A 27895-nucleotide genomic window follows, 5' to 3' on the forward strand; every position below is an offset into this window, starting at 1 on the left:
TGGCGTCGCTCTCCCCCGCGTGAGCGCACGGAAAGGGACAGCCGCTGGGTTCCACCCGACAGTACCGGGGGCGGGCGGCTTCCGGACCTGCGGGCTGCGGTTACCCGCGGGGCCAGCGCAGCTGGGATGGGTCACAGTTCAGGCGGGCTCCGCAGGCTGCTGCGCTGGGCGGGGGCACGGACGGGACGGGACGGGACGGGACGGGACACGCTCCGGGTGGGCGCTGCAGCTGCTGTGCCGAGTCCTCCCCGCCGCCGGGGGAGCGCGGGGAACCGCCTCGGGGCCAGGCTGGAGCCGGCGCCGTCCCTCGAGCTCCCGCCCCACGCGGGGCCGCCCCTCCCCGGGCCCGGCGAGCGCTGCCCCCGCCCCAGCGTCACGCGCCGCCCGAACGGTCCGCGCCGGGCCGTTAACGTCCGCCTTTCCGCAGGCGCCTGAAGGGCTCCGCTCCCGGCCCCGCCCACAGCCCCGAGCCAGGGCCGCCCTGGGGCGAGCAGACACCCACCAGCGGATGGCTCAAGCCCCTCCCTTTCCGCTACAGCGTTGGCCTCTCAACCAGTCACTGTCCTGCTCCTGCTGTGTCCCCGCCCGCCTCTCGCTGCTATTGGTCCCTTTCACTGCCTCTCACCTACCGAGAGCCACTTCCTGACGCACCTGGGGCGGGGTGAGGGTAGTGCCCCAAGAGCCGGTACTGCGCATGCTCAGAACGCTCTGAGGCACTCGCGTCCAGCCGGAGCCGCCGGTGAGGGGACAGGGCTGCGGGGTGAGGCGCGCCGGGCCCCGCCCCTGGCCGCCGGGGGTGAGATCCGGAGGGGGCGGGGCGAGGGGTGGTTTGAGCTGTGTGCCGGGGGAGGGTGGCCTCAGCGTTGGCCCCGGAGGGGGATGGCCCGGCTCTGCCCCAGGTGGCTGCGGGCGGGGGCTGCCCAGTGCAGGGGGATTTTCCCGCTGCCCCCCAGAGACTCCCGAAATTCCAGCTCAGAGGCCGCGGCCTGGCCCAGCCCCACGCTCCGGGCAGCGCCACGTGGGGAGGAGGGGAGACGTTCCCCCCACCCTTCTGGCCAATCGGTGTCTGTTCTCTTCTCGGACCTCGCCCACCCCGCGCTGCGATTGGCCCCTTTTGCTGCCTGTCACAAACCTTGTCAGGTACTTCCGGCGGGCAGTAGCCATCGCAGCCGGCGCTGAGTGTCCTGCGTGCGACCAGGGCGCCTCGAGGGGCAGTGGAGCGGAGCGGGGCTGGGGGCTGTAACTGCGGGAGGTACTTTCAGTCACCTCCATCCATACTCAGCCCGCTGAACGTGCGCTTGTTTGTCGACACACAGGCTGTGTCTACATAGGCGCAAATCTTCAAAACAGTCACGCTGAGCTGAACCTGCCGCGCCTCGTTGGCATTAGGGTGCTCCCGGCCGTGGCGCGTTGAAAGCACGCGGCTACGCGGGGGTCCGTTTAGAAAGGGCCCGCACCTTCTGAAATCCCCTTGTTCCCATCAGTGACTGGGATAAGGGGATTTTGAAAGTTGCAGGGTCCTTTCGAAAAGGACCCCCGTGTAGCTGCTCTGAGCCGCGCGCTTTCGAAAGCGGTGCTTTCGCAGTGCCGTGGCCGGAAGCGTCCTAATGCTAATGAGGTGCTGAATATTCAATTCAGTGTCTCATTAGTAATCTTTGAAATGGCTGTTTCGAAGATTTGTTCCCATGTAGACACAGCCACAGGGCACTCTGAATCGACTCCCTCTGTGCAGGCGCAGTAATGTTGAAACTCAAGCTGCGTGTTGAACAAAATTACTGTGATTTAGGATCTGATTTGTGCCTGACTTGAGCATTTCCCCAAATGTCAGAGTCCGGCACAGAAGGAGTCTGGGGAGAGTGGGGGTGTGGGAAGGATTAAAGCCCCTTCTGAAATGTCTCCAATTACCGTTCTCCCCAACAGGTGCAGAACTCCCCTGTCTTGCTCCCGATCAGCTCCTGCCCTGCAGAGACAGAGAGAGGAAATGGCAGCAGCGGAGCCGGTGACCTTTGAGGAGGTGGCTGTGTGTTTCTCTGAGGAGGAATGGGCTCTGCTGGACCCGGTGCAGAGAGCCCTCTACAGGGAGGTGATGCAGGAGAATTACGAGACCGTGCGCTGGCTGGGTGAGGATTATGGTCCCCTGGGGTGTCAAAGGGTGTGTGGGATCTGCAGCAGCTGGGCTGGCTTTGGTTCGGGATCCCTCATTGCCCTCTGTCCCATAAGGACAGAAGTTCCAGCCCCAATAATCATTGGTTCCTGTGTGAGAGACTGTTCCCTCCATGGCCCCTCCCTGGGGAAGCAGGTGCAGGGACATGACAGTGGTGCTGTTCTTCCCACAACCCAGGTCTCCATGCACTTCCGCACTATGTTGGCCCATGTTCTGTCTCAGCCCGAGTTGTGAGTGGCGGGCACTAGAGCTATGGGGGTGGCTCTGGTTGCTGTTAATGCCTTCAGGGGACCCCCTGATGCCAGTGTGGCAAACCCCTGGGCACAGGGTGCAGTTCTCAGAGTCCTTTTGTGGCTGTGGCTGATCTCTGTGACCTGCTGGTTCCTGCCAGCAAGAGAGTCTGGGCTGTGGGGCTGCAGGAGGGTTGATGAGGCAGGTCATGCTCCATGAGTGTTCACTGTAGTAGATAAACACAAGGGGGGCACTTCTTGCACTTTGGCCCTGCACTTGGTCTCAGGAAGCTTGTGTTCAATTCTCTTGTCTGACACAGACTTCCTGGGTGACCTTGGGCAAGTCACTTAGTGTCCTGTGCTCTGGGCCCAATCTGAGAGGGCAGATCATCAGGCCACCTGGCCCACTCATTAGGTGGCAGGCATGCTGGGCAGGTGTAGTTGCAGGGCCTGACACTGGTCTTCTGGGATGGTCTCAGCAGAGCAGTGATGCAATCACCTTCCTTCCCATTGCTGTGCTGAGTGAAGCGACCTTCTTCCTGGCCAGCCCAGCCAACCTCCCCGAAGGAGTCCTGAGCGCCAACAGCCTTACCAGCTGTTACAATGCCAATAAGCTGGTCCCAGCTGCACGTGTATGAAGAAGTTTCACAGGCGCTAAATGCCAGTCCTGTTGGGAAGACCCAAGCTAGGAATATCCCCGCCTCCACCCCACCCCATCTCTGTCATCAGGGTTTGTTCAGCCCTTTTGGAGAAATGAACTGATTGAAAAGGTGGGTACTGACAAACGAGGGTTTTAGGGATGGCTTAAACACAGCAGTGTAACTGTAACCAGCACCCCTTTACAACAAAGGTAAGTGGCATAAGATGGTACATGACTGCAACTATGGGGGGGACTCACTTACTCAGGGTGTGGCTCAGACAGGAAAGAGGAGAACTAGAAATCCAGTACCATTTCCTGAAGTCTCTGATCCTCCCAGCAGTGGAGTGACTCTGGTCCAAGTCAGGTTGTCAGCTCTCTTGTGGCCAATGGTCATCCCTTTTCGTCTCTGCCACATCATGTCCACCCCCGCTTACCTAGTACCTAACTTGTGGCACTGGTGTACCCTGAGCAACTCTCTACTCTGCCACTCAGCAGATAGACAGCAAAACAGGCTGCCAGTAATGCTCCTTAAATAGGCTGCTGTCTCTGGGCAAATTTTAGGTCATGCATCTGCCTAGTTTTCCTGCCAAAACCAGAAAGGGCAGGAAAATGCCTGAAGGGAGGAGGAGGAAGAGTGGCCAAGATGGTGTACATGTGCTGTTGATTACTAACGCTTTTTTTTCCCTACATTCCCCTGCTTGCTGGCAAAGGACCCTATATTGGGAATTCTGACACTGGCATCTGATCACATGGGGGTATGTTAGCACAGCTTGACCTGTGCCTCAGTTTACCAAACATTGTTGGTGCTCACCTAAACAGAATTATGTGCAACACAAACTTCAGAAATTGCAATATGAACAGTATAGACAGGAGATGTACAAGCAGATGCCAAGTGTCTATCATTTTATGGGGGTGTGAAAATAAAGATGGCCCCCAGTGGCTGATAGCAACAGATGTTTTTAACTCTCTTTAAAACATATTTAAAGTGAAACTACCCCATATCCTCATTTCCACCACATGCTTCGTTAAGGCCGGGTGCTTCATTAGTTGGCGCGGGAGAGGCATATTCAAACCTGGGATTACGGGTTCAACATGATCGTGTGTATAAAATGAGATTCTGATGTGCCTTAAGGCCATCTGCTCCTACTGATAATCTCTATCACGTCCCTTGATTGTAAGTACAAAGCAAAAACACAGATTTAGATTTACATCATGCTTAATTACATAAAAAGTATTGAGTACAAAAGATTTGCAAGAGCGGTGGAGATGCGCACAGTTATCCGCTGTTGCCACCACTTATGAATGTTCTGAGATCCTTGGTTGGAGCTTATACTGACACCTGCCTACATCTAAGCTCAGACAGATGTTTCCGTACTAATATCTCCCAGGGACATAAGTACCTCTGATTGGTTTCCCATAGGTAGGAGTGGACCTTTACAGCCTGGTAATCTGTCCCTTTCTAGATTACCCACTGGGGAAGAGCTATAAGGCATTGTTATGGTATCATTGGCAGTAATGCCAAGGGGAAGTAGCAGGTATGCCCAGAGAACAGTGGAGTTTGTAATAGTTAAGACCCTGGCTGTGGCCGTTTTTGTTAACAGGTTGTATGTAAAATCAAAGAGCTTCCACCAGGCATGATGTTCAGCCTCAAATGGAGAGACATTGTGAAGCAATGATGTTCCTTCTGTCTATGGGCAGGGTTCCCTGAAACCCAGTCTGCAGAATGCTGCGAGATACTGTTCACATCCACTCTTTTACCTGAGTGCAAGAAAGGACCCAGGAGATATTCCCCTGTAAAGCCTCTATGCCTTGCAGGATCGTAATGGAGTCATGCTTCTGTGCACGATACCGGTCCTTAATGACTGCTGCTAAGTCATACCCCAAATCGCTCATTTTGTTAAGAGCTTCAGAGAGTGGTTTGCTCAGGGTGGCCGCTTCCTGGCCCAGATTACTAATGCTGAAGGCTCAGGACCCTGTTTCTGTGAAACTCCCAAGTCCTAGTCCAGCTCCTATTCTCCTCCATAATTTTGGCAACTGGATCTTGTCTGCCATGCCCCTTGTAACTGGGCTCTGCACCTCAAACCCATGTGTCCCATCCTAATACTGCTGCCCTCACAGAAGGCGAGCACTTGGGCTCCAGACTGCGGGCCAAGGACTGCAGGCTGGTTTTAAGCCATTAGATGGCATATGGAGACTCTTAAGATTATAAAGTGTCTTGGATTCTTATTTACCACCATGGATCCAGTGTAAATCTGAGCACGAGGTATTATGGTTACCTCCAAAGTCTGGGTTGCATCATATGGTCCCACCATATACCACGTACCAGATTCACTTGTGTTGGTTGGGGTGAAATGACTCCATCGCACTTGCTTACAAACCCATTCTGGGTCTGTGCAGAACAGAACCCATTAACAGTGTTTGTACTATTACAAGAATGTGGCAAACTGCCACTACAGTTAACCAGAACATCATTAAAAGAATAGAGTGGGGTCTGCATCCTGAAGTTAAATTTAGGAAGTGCAAATTGCACACTTAAGGAGATATGAATAGTCAGGGGCCCCTCCTGAATATAGGAAGTTAAGTTGATCACAAAACAAGTGAACTTTGTTGGACTGACAGTAAGAGGCCCACCTGAACACCTAATTAGTGCAGCAGTAACTTCCCAAGTGCAGGACCCTTGAATTTGATTGGCTTGGCCCACAATGGAATCACAGAAATTTTCTGTTTCCAGGACCCATAACAGGACATATTTGGGTCCATCCACATACCCCAAAATGGTTAGCGGTAACACCTCCTTATTCCTACAATCACCATGGAAAATCCTTATTAACTCTGGCCCATCCTTTTCAGGACTTGAGGATGCAAGCTTCCAATCACAATAAAAGTGATCCCCTGCTTTCACACAAAACATTCCCTGTACGCTATTTACAATAATTATAGCTATGATAAATGTGTGCCAATGGAGGAGATGATGCTGGTGGGACTCCTCTGGCACAAACATAAACAGAACAACATTAAAGAGTGACATTAGACTTGGTATCACCTTTCCAGGCTTTCATCTGTTGAGAGTGAAACCATTTCAGTTTCTTTTCTCACATCCGAGGGATTTCAAGTGGGTACACGAAAGGGCTAGTCTTGTTGGTGATAAGGGCTGGACCCATCTGTTGTAGATTAAGAGTGTGGCCTTGGTCCCAGAAGTATTTGTACATAACTCAGTTCCCCAGACCTGTCAGTCATTAGTTTCATGTGCTCCAGCCTCCTATCTATTCCTCGCACATTGGATTTAAGTTGCATGGTCACCTGGTATCGTATGGTACTGAAGTCTCCCAAGATTTTCCTCTTTGTGTGTAGGGTTAATCAAGGTTGGTACTCATCTGGGGTTGACCACCCAGCCACCAGAGCTCTGGAATTCTCATTTCCCTGCCTGCCACAGCTTCATGGGATGTGAAGCCATGATTTGCCACAGTTGATCTCACTGCTATGAAGACTATGGGGAGTTTCAGGTCTAGTATTTGCCTTGATGGTCAATGATCTTCCTTGGTGCAGTCTCGAGGCTTCCATTCATCCATTTAATGAGCCCAGAGCTCTGAGGATGGCCAGCTACATGGAACCTCTGCCTGATTTGAAGAGCTTGGCAAAGAACCTCAGCCATTTTGCCTACTAAGGGTGGTCCCTGACCTGAGTCGTTGACCACAGGGAGACCAAAGCAGTCTCAGCCTGCTGTCTGCTTCATTGGTCAGCCTGTCAGTGGCGCTATACGCCACGGGGAACCAACTGCCCTTCAGCAGTTTCTTGCCATCAGCCCTCACAGATAACTTGACCACTGACTGTTCCATGTGTCTCCTGTACTTGATCATGGCAAGCCTACTTAGCTACTTAGCTGAGAGCCCTTTAAACAACTCGAACTAGAATGCTCCACAAGAAACCAACCATCCTGCAGCAGCGGTCTGTATAAAAATGCTCCATAGGGAACCAACCATCCCACGGCAGCATTCTCTCTCACTGTGGAACACAGCAACACTGCTGTCATCAGGCCTTGTGGCCTAGCCACCGGTCCCAGAACCTTGGGCACTGAAGTACAGAGACCCATCCGTGCAACCACATGAGTTGCAATTGCAGTCAGTAAAACAAAGGGCCCAAACAAACTAAAATGGGCTGCTGCCTGGCTTGCCAAAACTGTTGGTAAAAAACAACTTAGGAGCTCCCCCTACACCCGCTTCTGTCAGCTGTGTTTGTCCAGCCCTTTTGGAGAAATGAACTTATCAAAAAGGTGGGTACTAACAAATGAGGTTTTTATTTAACAGTTTAAACAAACAAGGCTAGTAACGTCACTATAACTGGAACCCCATTACAGAAAAGGTAAGTGGCATAGGATAGCATATGACTGCAGCTATGGGGGGACTTACTTCCCCACGATGTGGCTCAAGTAGAGAGGAGGAGAACTAGAAATCCAATGCCATTTCTGGAAGCCTCTGATTCTCTCAGAAGTAGAGTGACTCTGGGTCCAGGTTAGTCTGTCAGCTCTCTTGTGGCATCCTGTGTGCACGTATGTCCACCCTCCCTTACACAGAACGTAACTTGTGGCAATGGCATATCCCGAGCACCTCTCCCCTCTACCACTCAGACAGGCAGCAAAACAGACTGCCAGTAACAGCCCTTAAATAGGCTGCTGTCTCTGGGCAAATTTTAGGTCACATGTCTGCCCAGTTTTCACACCAAAACCAAAAAGAGCAGGAAAATGCCTGAAGAGAAGAGGAGGAAGGGTGGCCAAGATGAAGTCCTTCCAAAATGTGCTGTTGATTACTAAAATTTTCTTCCCTACAGTCTGAGAAGGGGTCTGGCTGAAAGGGTGAGGGAAGGCCTCCAAGATAGGCCCCATAGAAAAGGTAGATTATGCCCAGCCAAGGGGCGTGGGGGGGGACAGAACCACCTTGCCCTAGAGAAAGGTGAAGAAGATCATCATCAAAGTATTACTCACACCACACCACCACCTGGTGATAGTCAATATCCACCTGAGACTGTTGTCTGCATCTCTGCTTCCCCACAAAGTGCTTTGCTTGAAGGGTGGTCTTCCAGTGCCGTTAATGACCATGCCATCCTGACAGTCTAACGGACTGAGGGTGGCCATCGCACACTGAAAAACACACATCTCTTGGGTGCGGTATCGGCTCTTAGACATGGATGAGTTTAAAAGCATCCCATCCACGTGGCCTGGGGGAGCAACAGGGAGCCTTGTATAACCTTGGCAACCTCAGCAGGTGTTTCTGCAGGGTCAGGGAGAATAGGGTCATTGCCCCATGTGATGTAGAGAAGTTCACCTATCTGGGGAACAACATAATAGCGACTAGAATAGTGAAGGCAAGAACAATTTTGAAGGCAGTTAGCTTAGAAATGAGGCTGAGTGTCTTGAAAAGATGTGTATTGAGCAGCATGTTGTACAGATGTGAGACATGGGTGATAACCAAAAATTGGAAGGGAAGAATATTGGCGTTTGAGAGGAGGAGTTACAGAAAAAATCCTGAGAATAGGATGGATGCAGAAGGTCACCAATGAGGAATTACATAGGAAGATACAGCCGTAAGAGAACCCACTGCAGAAGGTTATACAATGCCTTCCTGCAAGGGTCCTGCAAGGCTGCTGGCTGGGAGCCACCTGGTGGTAGTCTGCCTCTGGCACCCCAGCCCCTCAGCACACCAACTCCCTGCCCCAGGCCCCCACCCCCAGGAGCTCCACCTCGTCACCCAAACCCTCCGTACCTTCCTTCCCTAGGTCATAACTCCCTCCCAGACTCTGCAGCCCCTTCCCCAGCCCTCCCACAGGCCAGAATCCTCTCCTGCCCCCCATATCCTGCCTGAGCCTGCACTCCACTCCCTGTCCCAGATTACAACCTCCTTCTCCACCCAAGCTCCCTCTGAAGCTGAAGTGGGGGGAGGGAGGGAGCCAAGAGAGCACGTCTGCCCCAATGACTGGGGAACTGAGGGCAGGAGCAGACATAGGACTGCAGATGAGGACCGAGCCCCAAACAGGCCACTTTGGCCCACAAGTGAAAAGTGTAAACACCCAACGAGGGGAAGGGACAACACATGGAAGATTAGACTCCCTGCAGGAGGAAGGTTGGGCAACGGCATACAGAGGTGTCAGCTGCTGCTGGCAGAGTAGAACTGAGGGGGAGCTCAGCTGCAGCCCTAGCCACACCTATAAACAAACCTGGAGAGCAGCACGGCCAAATACCACCATAGCTATCTGTGGGAGCATTTGTGGATAGTGGCAGGACCCACCCACCCACAGGCAGGCAGGGGTAGCAGAGCAGGAGCACAGGCAGGGTCTGAAGCAACTAGCCCAGGATTCACCTCGCTGCCTCAGCAACTTCCTCTGCCTCCTGCTGGTTCAAATGATGCATCCAAGCCAAAGAGCAGGAGGAGCTGGGCCCCCGCCAGGAGCTTTGTGGGCAAAGCCGCTGGGGAGCTAGAGCTCTGCTAGGGCCTTTCCAAGTTCTAATGACCTGCCATGTGGCAGCTGCAGTCTGAGCCCTGCCTGGGGGCCTCAGTTTCACACTTTCCAGCCCTCACAGCTCACATTTTGAATTGTGTTCATGTTCTGCCCTGGGATGGGCTATGGAGGAGGCTTAGTTGTACCCAGAAGGAGGGGTGTGCCTGCCAGTGGGGTGAAATTTTGGAAGGTGGATGCAGTGCAATTAGGTTCCTCCCTGCCCCTGCAGTAAGGGAAAGCAGAGAGACCAGCCAGACATGTGCTGACACAGCACTTGCTAAGGGCATGGAAATCTTGTGTAGCTTTAACCTGAGGATCATTTAAATCAGCATCTGTTCCAGATGACTGGAGGATAGCTAATGTGATGCCAATCTTTAAAAAGGGCTAGAGAGGTGATCCTGGCAACTACGGGCCAATCAGTCTGACTTCAATACCGGCCAAACTGTTTCAAACTTTAGTAAAGAACAGAATTTTTAGACACGTTGCTGAATGTAATTCACTGGGGAAGAGTCAGCACGGCTTTTGTAAATGGAAGTCGTGCCTCACCAATCTATTAGAATTTTTTCAAAGGGTCAACAAGCATGTGGACAAGGGGAATCCTGTGGACATAGTGTGCTTAGATTTTCAGAAAGCCTTTGACAAGGTCCCTCACCAAAGACTCTTAAGCAAAGTTAACTGTCATGGGGTAAGAGGGAAGGTCCTCTCTTGGATTGGTGACTGTTTAAAAGATCGAAAACAAAGGGTAGGAATAAATGGACAGTTTTCAGAATGGAGAGCGTTAAATAATGGTGTCTCCCAGCAGTCTGTACTGGGATCAGTCCTATTCAACATATTTATAAATGATCTGGAAAAGGGGATAAACAGTGAGGTGGCAAAATTTGCAGATGACACAAACCTACTCCAAATAGTTAAGTCCCAAGCAGACTGTGAAGAGCTAAGAAAGGATCTTAATAAACTGGGTGACTGGGCAACAAAATGACAGATGAGATTCAATGTTGATAAATGCAAAGTAATGCGCTTCAGAAAATATAATCCCAACTATATATACTGTATACCCTGCTGAGGGTAACCTTGGCAACCAGGTGACACCTTTGCACTGCAGATGGGAGGAGGTGGCTCCTGTGGGGTTTGAATTGGAACTGGGAGTTGGAAAGCAGTTGGTCTGGGCTGGGAGAGAGAGAGACAAAGGAGGGGGCAAGACCCCAGCTCCGGGGGCCCCTCATGGCCTCCTTTCCCCCACGTGGATTGGACTGGCTGTCTCTGCCTGCTGCACTGACTCTTCTGTAAGACACTGTGTCCTGTCAGCTAACAAACCCGCTGTTCTGCTGAGTGAGAGTCACTCCTGCCTGTGGACAGGGTGCAGAGCTTGGGGACCCTTGAACCCCATCACACTATCTGAAATTGACCTTTCCAGTGAGGCACCAATAATAGTTTGAGGACTCAATCAGGATAATGGCTGCAGCAACCGCTCAGAGACAAGGGGGAAATCCAGCAGCGACCGGGTCTAGAGCAGAGCTATAATATGCATTGGGGCAGTGTTTATCCCTGTGTATTTGTGTGAAGACCCCTAGAGCAAATCCACCCTTTTTGTAACGGTAAAGAATAAAGTGTTCAGAGTAATCTGGAAGTCCCAAAGCAGGGGCTTGAGAAAGAACCTGCTTGAGAGAAGTGAAAGCTAGTTCAGCTTCAGGAGACCAAGGAAGAGCCTCAGGGATGACTTTTTGGGTTAAATCTGTAATGGTTTTGAAATAGTTGCATAACCCAGTACCCATTGGCAACAGAACCCAGTCACTCCCAAGAAAGCACGCATTTGAGAAACCATAGTGGGACACAGGACTTTAAGAATGGCATCCTCTCACTTAGTGAACAAGTTTCATTCTTCCACTGAGATATCATGGCCCAGATAGTAAACCTTGGGTAGACAGAGCTTCAATTTCTCTTTAGAAACCTTGTGCCTGTTCAAGGTCAGGGAAGCTAAAAGATGTAGGGAATCCATTTTACAGGCTTCTAAAGAAAGAGACGCTAGCAGTAAATCATCAACATACTGAATCAAAACAGACTGCTTCAAACTGGATATCATCTAAATCATTTTTCAAAATTTGAGAAAACAGAGGGAGATTCTATGTAACCTTGTGGTAACCTAGTCCAAGTATATTGAAGACCTTCACAAGTAAATGCAAACAAATATTGGCTGTCCTGATGAACGGAAAGAGAGAAAAAAACTGACCAAAGATCCACTACAGTAAAGAAACAGGCATCAGGAGGGATACAAGAAAGAATAGGGTCAGGATTAGGCATAATAGGGAAAATGGGAAGAACTATAGAATTAATAGCCCTGAGATCCTGAACAAAGTGCCAAGTGTTCTTATCTGGTTTCTTGACAGGGAGAATAGGAGTATTACATTGACTGGAAATAGAAACCAAAATGCCTTTTTGTTACAAAGAAGAGATGACGGGCAATACCTCACTCTGCTTCTTTGCTAAGGGGATACTGCTGTATCCTTGGCAATTGCTTTCTGAGGTTGAGGTGAATTTTAACTGGAGTTGCAGTTCTTATTTGACCCAGTTCATTGACATGTTGGGACCACAAGCAAGGAGGAACTTGCTTTAAAAGTGCCTCCCTAAAGTCTACATGATCAGGTACAGATGGCACTTTACGTTCCTTTGATTCTGTTAATTGCCAAGGACTGCATATTCATTTTTGGAAGCAACTTCTAAATATACTCCACCGGGAGTACAGCAAATAGTGCAGCCTAGTTTGCAAAGGAGGTCACGTCCTAAAAGATTTACAGGAGCAGAGGTCCGAGATAGGACCTAAAGTGACAGACAAAGGTTGAGTAACAGGGTGAGGGACAATCTGATTAGCAATCCTGACAGCATTCACAGTTGATCCTGAAAGAGATGGATCGGGAAGATCAGAAAGACGCAAGGCAGAGTGACTGGCACCAGTATCCACAAGGCAGGAAATAGACTCCCTGCAATATTACAGTTAACAAAAGGGCCAGACTGATCAATGGGTAAAAGCTGAGACATAAAGAAGTTACCATCCCTTGGGCCATCCTAACATTGGGAAAATAGCTGAGGAAGTGCTCCAGGATCGGGCAGGGGAGCAGTTGGAGGCCGGTTGGGACAGTTATTCTTCCAATGTCCTGCCTGGCCACAGTGGTGACAGGAAGAACCATTCCTTTTGTGGAAATTTCCTCAGCCGTTTCCATGTCCCCTTCACCCTCCTTTAATATTATTTCTAACTACTCTTCTGTCTTGGAGGTTTCGAAGCTGAAGAGTCATCAGTTCAGTCTCTGAATTTTTTCTTCTTTTCTTGCAAGCAAGACAGTGGTTTGCCACAGCAACTAATTCATCTAAATGTTTAGTCTGCCAGCCCACACAGATTGTGCAGAGCTAGTCCCCTAATTTGGGCTGCAGCCCCTGAACAATTATGGCAGCAATTGCTTCTTTTGCATTTTGGATGGCTTGATCTATACTAGAGTGTTTTTCAAAAACATCTAGGTAATCTGCTGGACTTTCTCTTTTATTTTGTTTACAATTATTGATTTTAGTCCAGGCAGGTTTTTTAGGACACACTACTGGTATTGCGTCCAAGAGGCATTGCCGGGCATCCTTCCAGTGTGTCCCTTCCCAGCCTGGCTACTGCTTAGGCCAAGTGGCCTGAGTCATCAAACATTGCCAAACTTCAGAAGGCAGGAGGACGCACAGACGTTGGTTCATGTCAGACCAAGTAGGATTATGACAGTGGATGACTGTTAAAAGTTTCTCTTTGAATTTTTGAGGTTCTTCCCTGATATTTGGGAATTTCTTAGCCAGGTTTCTCAAATCTCCCAGTGTCCACAGGGCATGCATTGTTACTAGATCCCGTGGACCCGGTACCTGGTGAAGGGGCACTACAATAGATAGGTCCTCCTTCTTATGGGAACGGAGTCGCTCCAACAGTGGAGGAGTACTTGGTGGGGTCCGAGCTTATGCCTGTGTGGCTATAGAAGCCATCTGACTTTGAGGTTGAGAGTATGGAGAAGGCAAGGAAGCCTCTGCCAGTGGAACAAAATTAAAAGAATCTAATATGCCTTCCACCGGCTCATTATCTGACTCTTCCTTCTTAGTCAGCTGAGGGTAAAGCAGGGCCAAGGGAACTGATGGAGTGGGGTTAATCTGGCCAGTTTTACACCTTTCTTTTTATTCTTTAATTTCAGTCTTAAGTTTTTCTTAGGGGTCCTTAAGACTCCTTACATGGGATTCATGAAGTCTCTTATTAGTGTCTTCATAGCCATGAAAGTATACATCCTATTGAGGTTGAGAAGTCTTGCTACCTTTTGATTCTAATGCCCTCCAGAGAGGGATAATTTTACACCTATGTAGGAGATACACATCTCCTAGAACCAGAAGGGACCTCAGGAGGTTATCTAGCCTAATCCCCTGCCCTCTTGGCAGGGCCAAGCACCATCTCTGACATCTATTTGCCCCAATCCCTAAATGGTCTCCTCAAGAATTGAGCTCACAACTGTGGGTTTAGCAGGTTACTGCTCAAACCACTGAGCTATCCCTCTCACTGAATGTACCCCCTAGAGAAAATTGCTTCTAAGGATCGATTTTGGTATACCAATTCCATTTATCCAAAAACACACACACTTTATGGCCATAATGAGCATACATATAATATGCCGGGGTGCCTTTTGGCAAGGCTGGGACCTCCTTCGACCCACTGCCCCCCATTACCTCAGTTCATATGGGCCCCTCGCACAGGAACGGCTTATTAAGGATTAGGTGCCTAAGACCGAGGGCAGTGCTCAAAGCAGCATCCTAACAGACTGACAGTCACACTCACCTCCGAACGTTTGGCAGGAGTACCATAAGGGGTATAGGGAAAGAAACCACACAAGTCCACTGGGTCACAAAGTTCAGACTGGACAGTCATGGAAAAGAGTCAGGATAAGAGGGGCCTAATCATTGAGCCACAAGATTCCATTGAAAACCAACCCCCCACCCCCGCTGTCAGAGACTCATCGTATGCTGGGAGCCCTGATGCGGCTGGAGTCAACTTAAGTCCCAGACTTGGTCAACGATTTATACAGTGATTCTAAAGGACAACACAACCAGTCCTAGTCCCAGACCTGGTGAGCAGCTCATCTCATTCATCTATAAGGGAGGTGAAAGACACTGCTTTATCCTGGTCAGTGCATACTGTGGAAACAGGCACACAAAGGGAAAGATGCTGGGGTGCAGGGTTCAGAATTTCGCCCTGGTCAACATAACCGTGGACCTCAATTCACACAAATTGGCCACCCCTATTGTCTAGGCAACTTGTCTGAACCTCAGTTCACACTTACCAAACCCTTTGGAGCATCTGACAGTTTTAAAGATTTAAAAGTCCAGATGGCGTTGGCTTGGGCTGCCCTGACACCCATAGGCAGTCCTCCACCAAAAACCCTTTTAGAGATTTCAAAAGGTCTTTTACCTCTCAAGTGGCACTGAGGGTTGTGGAGGAGAACGGTCCGCAAATCGTCAAAGTTCTAACCGGGCGTTACCATCCAAGTCATAGCACCAAGAATTGTGGAAGAAACAAAGCTTCACTCTGCGTTTGGTTAGAAACTGTGAGAGACTCTTTATTAGCATATACAAGCAGCTGCAGGAGAGCGCACCAACTGGCAGTGTTTCCCCTAACCAGTTATACGTGTCTCTCCGAATACAAATTTGAGCAGGTATATATACCTTTAAAAGAAAAGAAAGCAATAGACACATGACTTAGTAACAGATAAGTTTCAAAGCTTACTATCCTAATTAATGGGAGTTGATACTGCCTGGGTCTGGCTTATCTCAAACCTGCTGGATGTTATCAGTATGCTAGAAGCATTGCGTCTCATCGCTCATCTCCACATATCTTAAGCATAACAACCATCATTCCTTTCAGGCCGCTCTACAGCTTGACCAAACTTTTGCTAGGCCTCTGGTCTTTTGCTTCCACAATTTCTCCCTAAGCAGGATTTCCAGTATCCAATGCTAAGAACATAAGAACGTCCATACGGGGTCTGACCACTTAAACCCAGTATCCTGTCTGCTGACAGTGACCAATGCCAGGTACCCCAGAGGTTTGATTTGAGATTTTCCTCCCATAACTTATAAGGTGAATCCCAGGGAAGTATGTTTTTCTTTGTGCAACCCATGACTTACTTTTGTCTTGTTGTGTGAATAAATCACTGTTTTAAAGCAATTCATCTGATCCCCTGTCCTAAGAAGAGTCTGAGTCCATTGGCCATATAGCTATCGGATTACAGCTTGTTTTTATTCTCAAGCCCTCTATGGAGGGGAGAATGGGGCTGGAGTTTTCCCTATAGAGGGTGTTCCCCAGTGTTCCTGCCTGGATTAAAGGGGTCTCCAAGGACAAGGGTGGTGGCAGCTCTACCTTCCAGGGGCCAGGGATTTGTGACCTTGGGAAGTTTTAATGTAAAGTCTGTGAATAGGCAAGGTGTTTTTAAGTTGTTGAGTGCCCAACTTTATCCACTCAAAGTGCCAATTGGGAGGGAGCCTTGAGAAGACCTTTTTAAATATTGGCGTTATGTTAGCTATCTTTCAGTCATTGGGTACAGTAGGTGTTTTAAAGGATAGATTACAAACCACAGTTAATAATTCTGTAATTTCACATTTGAGTTCTTTCAGAACTCTTAGGTGAATGCCATCTAGTCCCAGTGATTGGCTGCTGTTAAGTTTATCAGTTAGTTCCAAAACCTCCTCTAATGACACCTCAGTCATGGACAATTCCTCAGATTTGTCACCTACAAAGGACAGCTCAGGTTTTGGAATCTCCCTAACATCCTCAGCTATGAAAGCTAAAGCAAATAATTAATTCAGTTTCTCCACAATTACTTTATTGTTTTTGAGTCCTCTTTTTATACCTCAATTATCTAGGGGATCAACTGGTTGTTTAGCAGGCTTTGTGCTTCTGATATACTTAAACATTATTTTGTTATTGCTTTTTGAGTTTTTGGCTAGCTGTTCTTCAGACTCCTTTCTGGCTTTTCTTGTTACATTTTTACACTTAATTTGGCATTGTTTGTGCTCCTTTCTAGTTTTCTCAGTTGGATTTGACTTCCACTTCAAAAAAAAGATGCCTTTTTATCACTCACTGCTTCTTTTACATGCTTGTTAAGCCACTGTGGCTCTTGTTTGGGTCTCTTGCAGTGTATTTTAATTTGGGATATATACTGAAGTTGGACCTCTAGTGTGGTGTCTTTGAAAAGTTTCCATGCAGCCTGCAGTGATTTTCTTTATGTCACTGTACCTTTTCTGTTTAATTAACCTCCTATTTTTTGAATAGTTCCCCCTTCTGAAGTTAAATGCCACAGTGTTGGACTGCTGGGATGTTCTTTCCACCACAGGAATGTTAAATATTGTTATATTATGGACACTATTTCCAAGTGGCCCTGTCACAGTTACCTCTTGGACCAGACCCTGCACTCCACTCAGAACTAAATAAAGAGTTGCCTCTCCTGTGGTGGGTTCCTGTACCAGCTACTCCAAGAAGCAGTCATTTAATGTATCGCGAAATTTTATCTCTGCATCTCATCCTGAGGTGACGTGTACCCAGTTAATTTGGAGATAATTGAAATGCCCTACTATTGTTGAGTTTCTTTTTATTTTGATAGGCTCTCTAGACTCCATTAGCATTTCATACTCACTGTCCTAGTCAGATGGTCGATAATATATCACAACTGTTATATTCTTATTTGAGCATGGAATTTCTATCCATAGAGATTCAGTGGAGCATTTTGCTTCATTAAAGATTTTTACTCATTTAATTCTACAGTTTGTTTCACATACAGGCCATGTCTACACAGAGCCCTGCTTCAGCACTGCTGCCAGCACTTGATGCTAAGCAAGGCCCTTGAAAATCCAAATAGCTGTCCGTTTGCATGGCTAATTTGCATAGCTATGTGATATCGCCCTGCCAGTAGAGGCTGCTACTGGCCGTAAATGACCTGTATAGACGTGGTTCTGCTGGTGAAAACCCCCATTGTCAGCAGCCCCTTATCTCTGATTGCCAGCAGAACCCCATCTACACAGGTCATTTACTGCCAGCAGGAGCCTGTGCCGGTAGGATGATCTCACACTACTATGCAAATTAGCCACATAAATATGCAAATAGACAGCCATTTGCATTTTCAAGAGCGTTGCTTAGCATCGCCCTGCCCACAGCAGCACTGAAGCAGGGTTCAATGTAGACATGGCCATAGTGCTACCCGCCAATCTGTGTGACATGTTCTGTCATTCTGATATGTTTTGTACCATCGTATGACTGTGTCCCACTGATTGTCCTCATTCCACCAGGTTTCTGTGGTGCCTGTTATATCAATATCTTCCTCTAATACAAGTCACTCTAGGTCACTCATCTTATTATTTAGCCTTCTAACATTTGTGTATTAGCACTTTAAAAACTTGTCACTATTTATTTGTCTGCCCTTTCCTGATGTGTTAGATTCTTTTTCATGTGATTCTTTATTTTCTGATCCAGCTCACACTTTATCCTCTTCCATCCTCTTCTCCTCACTAAAACTTAGAAAATGTCTATCAATAGACTATCCTCTAATGGAAGTCTCTGTGCAATCCACATGGTCCTCTGCACCAATTGGCTTTCCCCCATCTCTTAGTTTAAAAACTGCACTACAACCTTTTTAATGGTACATGCCAGCAGTCTGGTTCCACTTTGGTTTAGTTGGAGTCCATCCTTCCTGTACAGGCTCCCCCATCTCAAAAGTTTCCCCAGTTCCTAATGAATCTAAACCCCTTCTCCCTACACCATCATCTTATCCATGCAATGAGACTCAGAATTTCCACCTGCCTACTTGGCCCTGTGTGTGAGACTGGAAGTATTTCTGAGAATGCTACCGGAGAGGTCCTGGATTTCAGTCTCTTTCCTACCAACCTAAATTAGGCCTCCAAGGCTACGTCTTCACGTGCCCCAAACTTCGAAATGGCCATGCAAATGGCCATTTCGAAGTTTACTAATGAAGCGCTGAAATGCATATTCAGCGCTTCATTAGCATGCGGGCGGCAGCTGCACTTCGAAATTGACGTGCCTTGTCGCCGTGCGGCGCGTCCAGACGGGGCTCCTTTTCGAAAGGACGCCGCCTGCTTCGAAGTCCCCTTATTCCCGTGAGCTCATGGGAATAAGGGGACTTTGAAGTAGGCGGGGCCCTTTCGAAAAGGAGCCCCGTCTGGACGCGCCGTGTGGCGACAAGGCGCGTCAATTTCGAAGCGCCGCTGCCGCCTGCATGCTAATGAAGCGCTGAATATGCATTTCAGCGCTTCATTAGTAAACTTCGAAATGGCCATTTGCATGGCCATTTCGAAGTTTGGGGCACGTGTAGACACGGCCCAAGACATCTCTCCTACCTTTCCTTAAGTCATTTGTACCGACATGTACCACAACCACCATATACCATGGTGCTCTTCCCCAGCACTACACGTAAGTCTTTCTAGATGCCTCGAGAGATCCGCAACCTTTGCATCATGCCCCACTGCCTTGTGGGTTATTCTGGGAAGGAGCAAGGCTAAGGGAGTAAACCCTGACAGAAAATCCGGAGGGGAGTCCTAAGGCGGTTCTGTGCCAACTTCTGGCATTGACCTGGCAACCCTGCAGCTGAGTTGGTACCAGACGTAGAGGTTATCCTCTCCTTTGGACTACATCAGTAAAGCCAAGAGGGGAACACTGGCATCTGGGTCCCAAAAAATTGCCCAGGCTCGCGCCTGGAGTGGTACTCCAGCATCACTTAACAGCGTTGAACCAACACGGGAGGTAACAGATACCGGTTATAAGCTCTTGCTCGATTGGTGTAGAGAACAAGCGCCGGGGGTTGCCTTCAATGGTGGGAGAGATCGTCGCATCTCACTGGACAGTCACCGCCCACTTCAAACTGGGCAGCCCCGAGCCAGAAGGGTACTGTCCCGCCCCAGTTCACCTGCCTCACTGGGTGCGTGAGGCTTAAGGTTCCCAAACCTGACAAGTGACTGAAATTTGAGCACCAGGCAAACCAATAAGAAAATCAACAAGAAAAGGAAACCATCAAAGTTTTAAGCTTGCTTGCTGGAATGTGCGGATCATGCTGACCGGTTTGACTGAAGATCTTCAGGACATCAGCGACACCCGAAAGACCACTGTCATCAGTGAGAAACTGAAGAGGCTCCAAGCTGACATTGCTGCTCTGCAGGAGGCGCGACTCGCAGATTCGGGATCTCTAAAGGAAAAGGACTACACCTTTTTCTGGCAGGGTAAAGCCCAAGAAGAACCCAGGAAGCATGGTGTTGGCTTTGCCGTCAGAAACACACTTCTACAAATGGTGGAATTAGTCATGGGCGGATCAGAAAAACTCCTTCAGGTCATATTTCAAACTTGCGCCGGTCCTGTCCACCTGATCGGTGCTTACGCTCCAATCCTGTACGCCGCACTGGAAGTAAAAGACAAGTTCTATGATGTGCGTAGTGCTGCCACAGTGCAAATACCTGCTCGCAAACAACTGTGCATTTTGGGTGACTTCAATGCAAGAGTTGGAGCTGATCGTGACTCATGGCCTTCCTGCTTAGGCCGCTTCGGTGTGGGAAAAATGAATGAAAACAGACAGCATATTCTCGAACTTTGCACATACCACATTCTGTGCATCACAAACACATTTTTCCAAACCAAGCCACAGCACAGAGTGTCATGGAGACACCCACGCTCGAAACACTGGCATCAACTAGACGTGGTCATCGCTAGACGTGATAACTTCAAAAACGTCCTTCTGACACGCAGCTATCATAGTGCCGACTGCAATACAGATCACTCGCTAGTTTGCTCCAAACTCAAGGTGATTCCCAGGAAGATGTACCACTCTAAACCAACTGGAAGGCCCCGCATTGATGCCAGAAAGACGGCAAACTCAGAGAGAGCCGAAAAGTTCAGAGAGACCCTCGAGGAGAATCTGTGCAGCGGCCCTGGGGGTGCCAATTTGACATCCAGATGGCAGCATCTGAGGGATGCAATTTATGACACGGCCTTGTCGGTGTTTGGAAGAAGAGCCAGAAACACAAATGACGGTTCGAAGCTAACTCCAATGAGATGATTCCAGCCATCGAAAAGAAGCGCGCTGCACTTCTGGAGTACAAACGCTCACCGAGCCAGAGTACCCTGCAAGCACTCAGAGCAGCCAGAAAAACAGTACAGCAGACGGCCAGGCACTGTGCCAACAACTAGTGGCTTGAGCTATGCAGCAGCATCCAGACCTGTGCTGACTTTGGTAATCTCAGAGGAATGTACGAGGGTATGAAGAAGGCATTAGGACCCACCCAGAACACGATGGCACCTCTGAAATCCAAATCTGGTGAAGTCATTGCTGACAAAGCCAAACAGATTGAGCGCTGGGTCGAGCACTACTCCAAGCTGTACTCACGGCGAGAACATTGTGGCTGATACAGCCCTTGATGCCATCAAGCTCCTACCAGTAATGGACGAACTGAACCAGGAACCAACTGTGGATGAACTGAAGAAAGCCATCGACAGCATTGCAGCAGGAAAGGCCCCAGGCCAGGATGGTATACCACCAGAGGTAATCAAGTGTGCCACAGACACCCTCCTGGAACCCCTACATGAGCTACTGTGCCTGTGCTGGAGAGAGGGAGAGGTTCCACAGGATATGCGCGATGCTAACATTGTAACCTTGTGTAAAAACAAAGGAGACAGCAGCAACTGCAACAATTACCGTGGAATCTCCCTCCTAAGCATCACTGGTAAACTGTTCGCTCGCGTCATCCTCGGCAGACTGCAGAAGATTGCTGAGAGGGTGTACCCCGAATCGCAGTGCGGATTCCGTGCAGAGAGATCTACCGTTGACATGGTCTTTTCTCTGAGGCAGCTGCAGGAGAAATGCAGGGAGTAGAGCAGGCGTGTCCGACCTGCGGCCTGCGGGCCGCATGCGGCCCTGGACAGATAGTAATGCGGCCCTACAAGATCGTAAACTTTTAACATTATATAATTATAGTTAATGTATATAAATCACATAATATTTGGTATGCGGCCCAAGACTATCTTCACTCAGTGCGGCCCAGGCAAGCCAAAAGATTGGACACCCATGGAGTAGAGGAAGCCACTCTATAGTGCCTTCATCTACCTGACCAAGGCCTTCGACTTGGTCAGCAGGGATGGACTGTTCAAACTGCTCCACAAGATAGGCTGTCTGTCACAGTTACTCAAGATGATCCAGTCTTTCCATGAAGACATGAGAGGAACCATCCAATATGATGGCACATTATCAGATGTTTGCAGCATCAGGAGCGGCGTCAAACAAGGATGCGTCCTTGCTCCGACATTGTTTGGGATCTTCTTCGCACTCCTCCTGAAACACGCCTTTGGATCTTCAACAGAGGGCATCTTTTTGCACACAAGATCTGATGGGAAACTGTTTAATCTTGCAAGGTTGAAAGCTAAATCCAAGGTGTGGGAAGTCCTCATCGGAGATTTGCTGTTCGCAGATGACACTGCTGTAGTGTCACACACAGAAGATCAGCTTCAGAAACTGCTGGATTGGTTCTCCAAAGCATGCAAGGACTTTGGGCTTTCTGTCAGCCTAAAGAAGACAAATGTACTTGCTCAGGACGTTGCTGTTTCTCCATCAATCAGCATTGACAACTATTCGTTAGAGGTCATCCATGAGTTCGTTTACCTCAGGTCCACAATCACTGACACCCTGTCACTGGAGTCGGAGCTAAATAGGAGGATCGGAAAAGCAGCCACAACTCTGTCCAGACTCAGTGAGAGTGTGTGGAATAACTGCAAGTTGTACACCCACACCAAAATGCAAATCTACAGAGCCTGCATCCTCAGCACCCTCCTTTACGGCAGCGAGTCTTGGACCCTGTACACCTGCCAGGAAAAGAGGTTGAACGTCTTCCACTTGCGCTGCCTCAGGCGCATCCTTGGAATATCATGGAAGGACAGAGTGTCCAACACCATCGTCCTTGAGCAAGCTGGAATCCCAACTATGCACACCCTCCTCAGGCAGCGTCGGCTCCACTGGCTTGGCCACGTCCACAAGATGAATGATGGAAGGATCCCAAAAGACATCCTGTATGGCGAGCTAGCCTCTGGCAAAAGACCTCCCATACGCCCCCAGTTGTGCTACAAAGATGTTTGCAAGAGAGACCTCAGGGAGGTAGACATCGAGCTGGACAGTTGGGAGGAGCTGGCAGACGATTGCAGCAGATGGAGGCAGGAACCACAGGGCCTTCAGAAGGGTGAGATGAGGATCAGACAGCTAGCAGAGGAGAAGCGAGCCCACAGAAAGCACAGTAAGGACCTGCCAGACACCCATCACACATGCAACAGGTGCAGCAAGGACTGTCACTCCCGTGTGGGCCTTCACAATCACAGTCGATGCTGCAAATGGTTATCCCAAATGGAACTACGAAGGGCGCGATCCATAGTCTACGTAGACTGAAGGATGCTACTACTACTACTACTGCATCAGGGAGGCAGTCACTATATGGTTTTCCCAATGGCAAACCTAGTTATCTATGTTTCTAGCGATTGAATCCCCCATTAGTATCAACTGCCTTTTCCTACTGACTGGAGATCCCTCCGCTGGAGAGGCATGCTCAGTGCAAAAGGGTATGACATCATCTAGAAGGAGGGTCTCAACTATGGGATGGTTTCTCTCTGCTTCCATTGACTGCTCCTTTTCCCTGAACCTTTCATCCTCCTTAACAGCACAGATGCTGTCTGACTGGAGGTTGGACTGTTCTACAGTGTCCTGGAAAGTCTCATCAACATACCTCTCTGCATCCCTTAGCTCCTCCAGTTCACCCACTCTGGCCTTCAAAGCCAACACGTGGTCTCTGAGGGCCAGGAGTTCCTTGCACCAAATGCATACATACAGCACCTGACCATGGGGTAGTTAATTACACATGTGAAAATGGATGCAATAAACTTCACTCTGCTGCTGGGCCTCTACCTGTATTCTCTATGAACTAGGCTGCACAACCTGCAGTTCCAGAGCATCATGAGTCATGTGTGGATCTTTAGGGAGTCATGTGTGGATCCTGATGCTGACTCCTCTGTGGCTCTAGATGTCGTGATGCAAGGAGCGGCAGAGGCAGCCTTGCCTTGTGAGCTGTGCATGCTACAGGAGGCCAGGCCCAAGCAGCCCCCTCCCCAGCCCAGACTGCGGGGAGGGCAGGAGAATCAGGGAGAGAGGAGGGGTCCAGGGACAATGCACATGAGACCCAAACTCAGGCAGTGCGAAGGCTCTGAGCTAGACTCAGGCTGGGAAACCAAGGCGGAGGGTGTGGTGGGAAAAACCAACAGTCAGGGCTGGTGCGGCACAGTAAGAGACAAGTGCTGGCAGGGAAGTCCCAGAGCTGCAGCAGCTCTCCCTGCTGGGGTGTGAGCGTGTGGCATACCCCTTCCCCCAGCATGGATGGCAGCTGGGCAGGGGCTGGGAAGTGCAGAGCAAGCAGGCCAGGGGCTGTGGCTGCCAGGAAGAGGGGTGCATGCAGGGTCCCCTGGCACAGGCAGGGAGGGGGGGTTCTGGAGCTGCTGTTGCAGCTGGAATGTGGCTGCTTTCTCCATCCCGGGCTGATCCTCTGTTTTCCTTATGCCTCTGTAGCCCCCACATGATCCCTCATTTCTTGTCCATACCTGAGTGAGGGGGGGCTGTGAGTGAACTGGTGTGTTGGGAGGAAGGTGGTCAGGCTATGGCCTCTTGGTAGCACATGGCTTGTGGGTGGGGGGAGGCTGCAGCCAGAGCCATGCGATGGGGAGAAGGGGTGCAGTAGCATGGGAGATAGCTGTGCCATGGGGTGGTTGTGAGCAGGGGGTGGGGCAATTGTGCATGGGGGTTGGTGACATGAGGGAAGGACTGGGGGGTGGAGGGTTATTTCATGTTCATATGCATTGTGGCTCTTGAACTACTGATTGTGCAACCAAATTTGGATAAATGGCTCTTCTCTGTCTTTTGGTTGCAGACCCCATCTATGGATAATTAGATTCTACATGGGGTTATTATTTAAATGCGGTAGTTTGAGATATACTTATATATAAAAGTTTATAAGATGTTAGAAGAAACTAGCTCCCTCTCAACTCCCCCTCTAAACTTCCCTCTCAAAACTCCCTCCTGTTAGCAATCCCCCTGTTCACTGATGTGATCTCCTGGGTGGAGCGAGGGAAGGAGCTGCAGGTTCCAGATGTCCAGGGCTCCGAGGAAGAGATCATCAGTGACCCCCACAGAGGTGAGCAATCAATCAGCTAAAGCAGCAGTTCCCAGCCTTTTCCAGATGGAGACCAATTTTGACAATTCAGGAAAACTTAGTGATCCAAGGCAATCCAAAATCAGCGGGGTGTGGGAGGGGCAGGGAGCACTGCCATACCTAGCTCGTTTTGCACCTGAGGCAAGAATAAAATATTGTGCCCCCTTATGTGTACAGATTCATAATAGTTATTTCATAGAAAAGGGGAAATATATTAATAAAATAATGGCACTACTTTTAGTGTAGTTAATTAATTAATGAGTGGTGGAAAGACACTCATCCCCAAACTGCTTCCCCAGGCTTAAACCCCACAATCATGAGGAGTCACACTCAGCGGCTGGAGGGGGTTGGGGAGGTCACACTCAGGCTAGGAGTCAATCTGTGGCTGCAGGAGATTAGGGGAGTCACACTCAGGGGCTAGGAGAGTCACACGAGCTGGAGGAGGCTAGAGGGGGCTAGGGAAGACACACTTGGGCTAGGAGTCACTCACGGTCTGAAGGGAGCTAAGGGTGTCACATTCAGGGGCTGGAGGAGCTAGAGGAGTCACTCAGAGGCTGGAGGGGGCTCAGGGAGGCACAGGGACCCCCACAGCTGGAAGCCAGCTGGGGTGTGGAGCCCTGGGCCATCAGCACCAGCCGTGAGATTCCTGGCCAGTAAGGGGGGGAACCCCAATCCACACAGCTGGAAGCCAGTTGGGGCACAGAGCCCGAGCCAGCAGTGCCAGCCACGGGAAGCCTGCTGTAGGGACCCCACCTCCTGCAGAGGTTGGAAACCAGGCAGCTGATCAGCTCTGCCCTCCTCCCAGCCTCAGACCCAGGCCCTCACCTCACCTGAGCTGGGCGCTGCTCCTTAGGTATGCAATTCTCTGCCCTGCAGCTGAAATGGTTCTCCATTTAGTTGATTGGCTTAACTATCTGACAGCTGTTAATCCAATTAAGAAGTTGAGAACGACTTCAGGAGTGTGAATGGCTCTGAAGAGCCACTTGTGGAGCCATCCAGCCCAGCCAGGGACTGTTTTCAAATGTAATCATGACCCAAGTTTGGGTCCCAACTCATAGGCTGGGAAACTCTGAGCTAAAATGGCTCAGAAACCAATTTCTGTGTCCACATAGCAGATGTCACTTGTGCCTTTTCATCCAGTATGACTGACCCTTCAGCCTGTCTTGAGCTCCAGCCAGGGGGTGGGGGCAGGGCTGGATTCTCTCCTCTGGAGAAGGGTTGTGAGGAAGGAGGATGAACTCAGCTCATGAGTATTCAACCTACTGAGAAGTTATTTGGTGTGTTTCCCCTTTTCTATTCTCCTTTCTGAGTTCTCCTTTCAGTGCAGCACAAAGAATGTTTCTCTATCTGTACCAGCAGGGGAGGAGATGGTGAGTGAGAACAATGAGAAGAATCTTCAGCAGGAAGAACCAGAGCAAGTGGCTCCAGGTGAGATGTTACTGGGAAGATCTGAAGGGCAGGTTTCACAGAGTCCTGTGCAGGCGGAGACCTATGAGAGTCAGCACAGCCCAGAAAGGCAACAGGGAACCTCCAGTCACAGGAGCAGAGGTGTAAAAAGAAACAAACCAACCAGTCAACAGAAAATCCCCCATCAACAATCACCCTGCACTTGCAGTGAGTGTGGGAAAGTCTTTCAATGGAGGCAGGCCCTTATGGTAAACCAGAGGACCCACAAAGGAGAGAAATCTTTTCAATGCGGTGACTGTGCAAAAAGCTTCAGTCAATACTCAAATTTAGTTGGTCATCAGAGAATCCACACAGGAGAGAAACCATTCAACTGCTCTGACTGTAGAGAAAGCTTCAGGGAGAGGTCAGGTCTTGTTAGACATATGAGAATCCACACAGGAGAGAAACCCTTCAGCTGCTCTAATTGTGGAAAAAGCTTCAGACAGAGCTCAACCCTTGTTAGACATATGAGAATTCACACAGGAGAGAAACCCTTCAACTGCTCAGACTGTGGGAAAAGCTTCAGGGACAGGTCAGCCCATGTTAGACATATGAGAATCCACACAGGAGAGAAACCCTTCAGCTGCTCTGATTGCGGGAAGACCTTCAGTCAGCTCTCATCTCTTAACAGACATAATAAAACCCACACAGGACAGAAACCCTATAGCTGCTCTGATTGTGGGAAAAGCTTCAGCGAGGGTTCACACCTTGTTACGCACAGGAGAATCCACACAGGAGAGAAACCCTTCAACTGTTCTGACTGTGGAAAAAGCTTCAGGGGGAGCTCAAGCCTTATTAGACATAAGAGAATCCACACAGGAGAGCAACCGTTCATCTGCTCTGACTGTGGAAAAAGCTTCAATATGTATTCAAAGCTTGTTACGCATATGAGAATCCACACAGGAGAGAAACCCTTCAACTGCTTTGACTGTGGGGAAAGCTTCAGTTGGTGCTCACGCCTTGTTAGACATATGAGAATCCACACAGGAGAGAAACCCTTCAACTGCTCTGACTGTGGGAAAAGCTTCAGGGAGAGCTCAGGTCTTGTTAGACATACTAGAATCCACACAGGAGAGAAACCCTTCAACTGCTCTGACTGTGGGAAAAGCTTCAGAGAGAGCTCGGGCCTTGTTAGACATAGGAGAATGCACACAGGAGAGAAACCCTTCAGTTGCTCTGATTGTGAGAAAACCTTCAGTCAGCTCTCATCTCTTCACAGTCATCGTAAAACCCACACAGGACAGACACCCCATAGCTACTCTGACTATGAGGAAAGCTTCAGTGTTGGCTCATATCTTGCTGGGCATAGGAGAATCCATGCAGGAGAGAAACCCTTCAACTGCTCTGACTGGGAAAGGCTTCAGTACGAATTTGTACCTTGTTTACATGTAGGAGAATCTATAGAGGAGAGAAATCTTTCAACTGCTCTGGCTGTCACAAAACCTTCAGTTAAAACAGAAACTTCAGGGAATAGCAAAGAATATATAGGAGAACCCCAATCTCCTGATCTCACTTTAAGTTGCGTGGCCTTGTGGCTGGGCAGCAACCTATTAAGAGCTGCCCAAGCACTTAGAGATGTGGGCAGAGAGCTGTCTCTACCCTCTGGTCTCAGCCATGGCCCAGACCTGCCATAGCTGCGGGAGA

The 27895-nt window shown here is 49.3% G+C and overlaps 1 protein-coding gene across 5 annotated transcripts; it reads left to right on the top strand.

Moving 5' to 3' along the window:
* LOC142001594 (uncharacterized) lies at positions 1–27895 on the top strand. Of its 5 annotated transcripts, none has more exons than XM_074976995.1 (4): positions 1–19; positions 1921–2120; positions 24680–24787; positions 26162–27895. In XM_074976995.1, the coding sequence occupies exons 2-4, from the start codon at positions 1982–1984 to the stop codon at positions 27883–27885; spliced, it is 1971 nt and encodes a 656-aa protein (XP_074833096.1). In that variant the 5' UTR covers positions 1–19; positions 1921–1981; the 3' UTR covers positions 27886–27895. The 5 variants fall into 5 exon arrangements, with proteins under 5 accessions (XP_074833096.1, XP_074833093.1, XP_074833094.1 ...); XM_074976992.1 differs by lacking the exon at positions 1–19 and adding an exon at positions 682–739; XM_074976993.1 differs by lacking the exon at positions 1–19 and adding an exon at positions 712–796.

This window comes from Carettochelys insculpta, chromosome 25 (genome assembly GCF_033958435.1).
Source record: "Carettochelys insculpta isolate YL-2023 chromosome 25, ASM3395843v1, whole genome shotgun sequence".
NCBI lineage: Eukaryota > Metazoa > Chordata > Testudines > Carettochelyidae > Carettochelys > Carettochelys insculpta.

Bases quoted from the DNA above. Each gene is read 5' to 3' on its own strand.
- LOC142001594 (XM_074976991.1), top strand. From the start codon at position 1,892: ATGTCTCCAATTACCGTTCTCCCCAACAGGTGCAGAACTCCCCTGTCT. The intron at 2,121-24,679 runs GTGAGGATTATG...CCCTCCTGTTAG, and splicing joins CGAGACCGTGCGCTGGCTGG to CAATCCCCCTGTTCACTGAT. The intron at 24,788-26,164 runs GTGAGCAATCAA...CTGTACCAGCAG, and splicing joins CATCAGTGACCCCCACAGAG to GGGAGGAGATGGTGAGTGAG.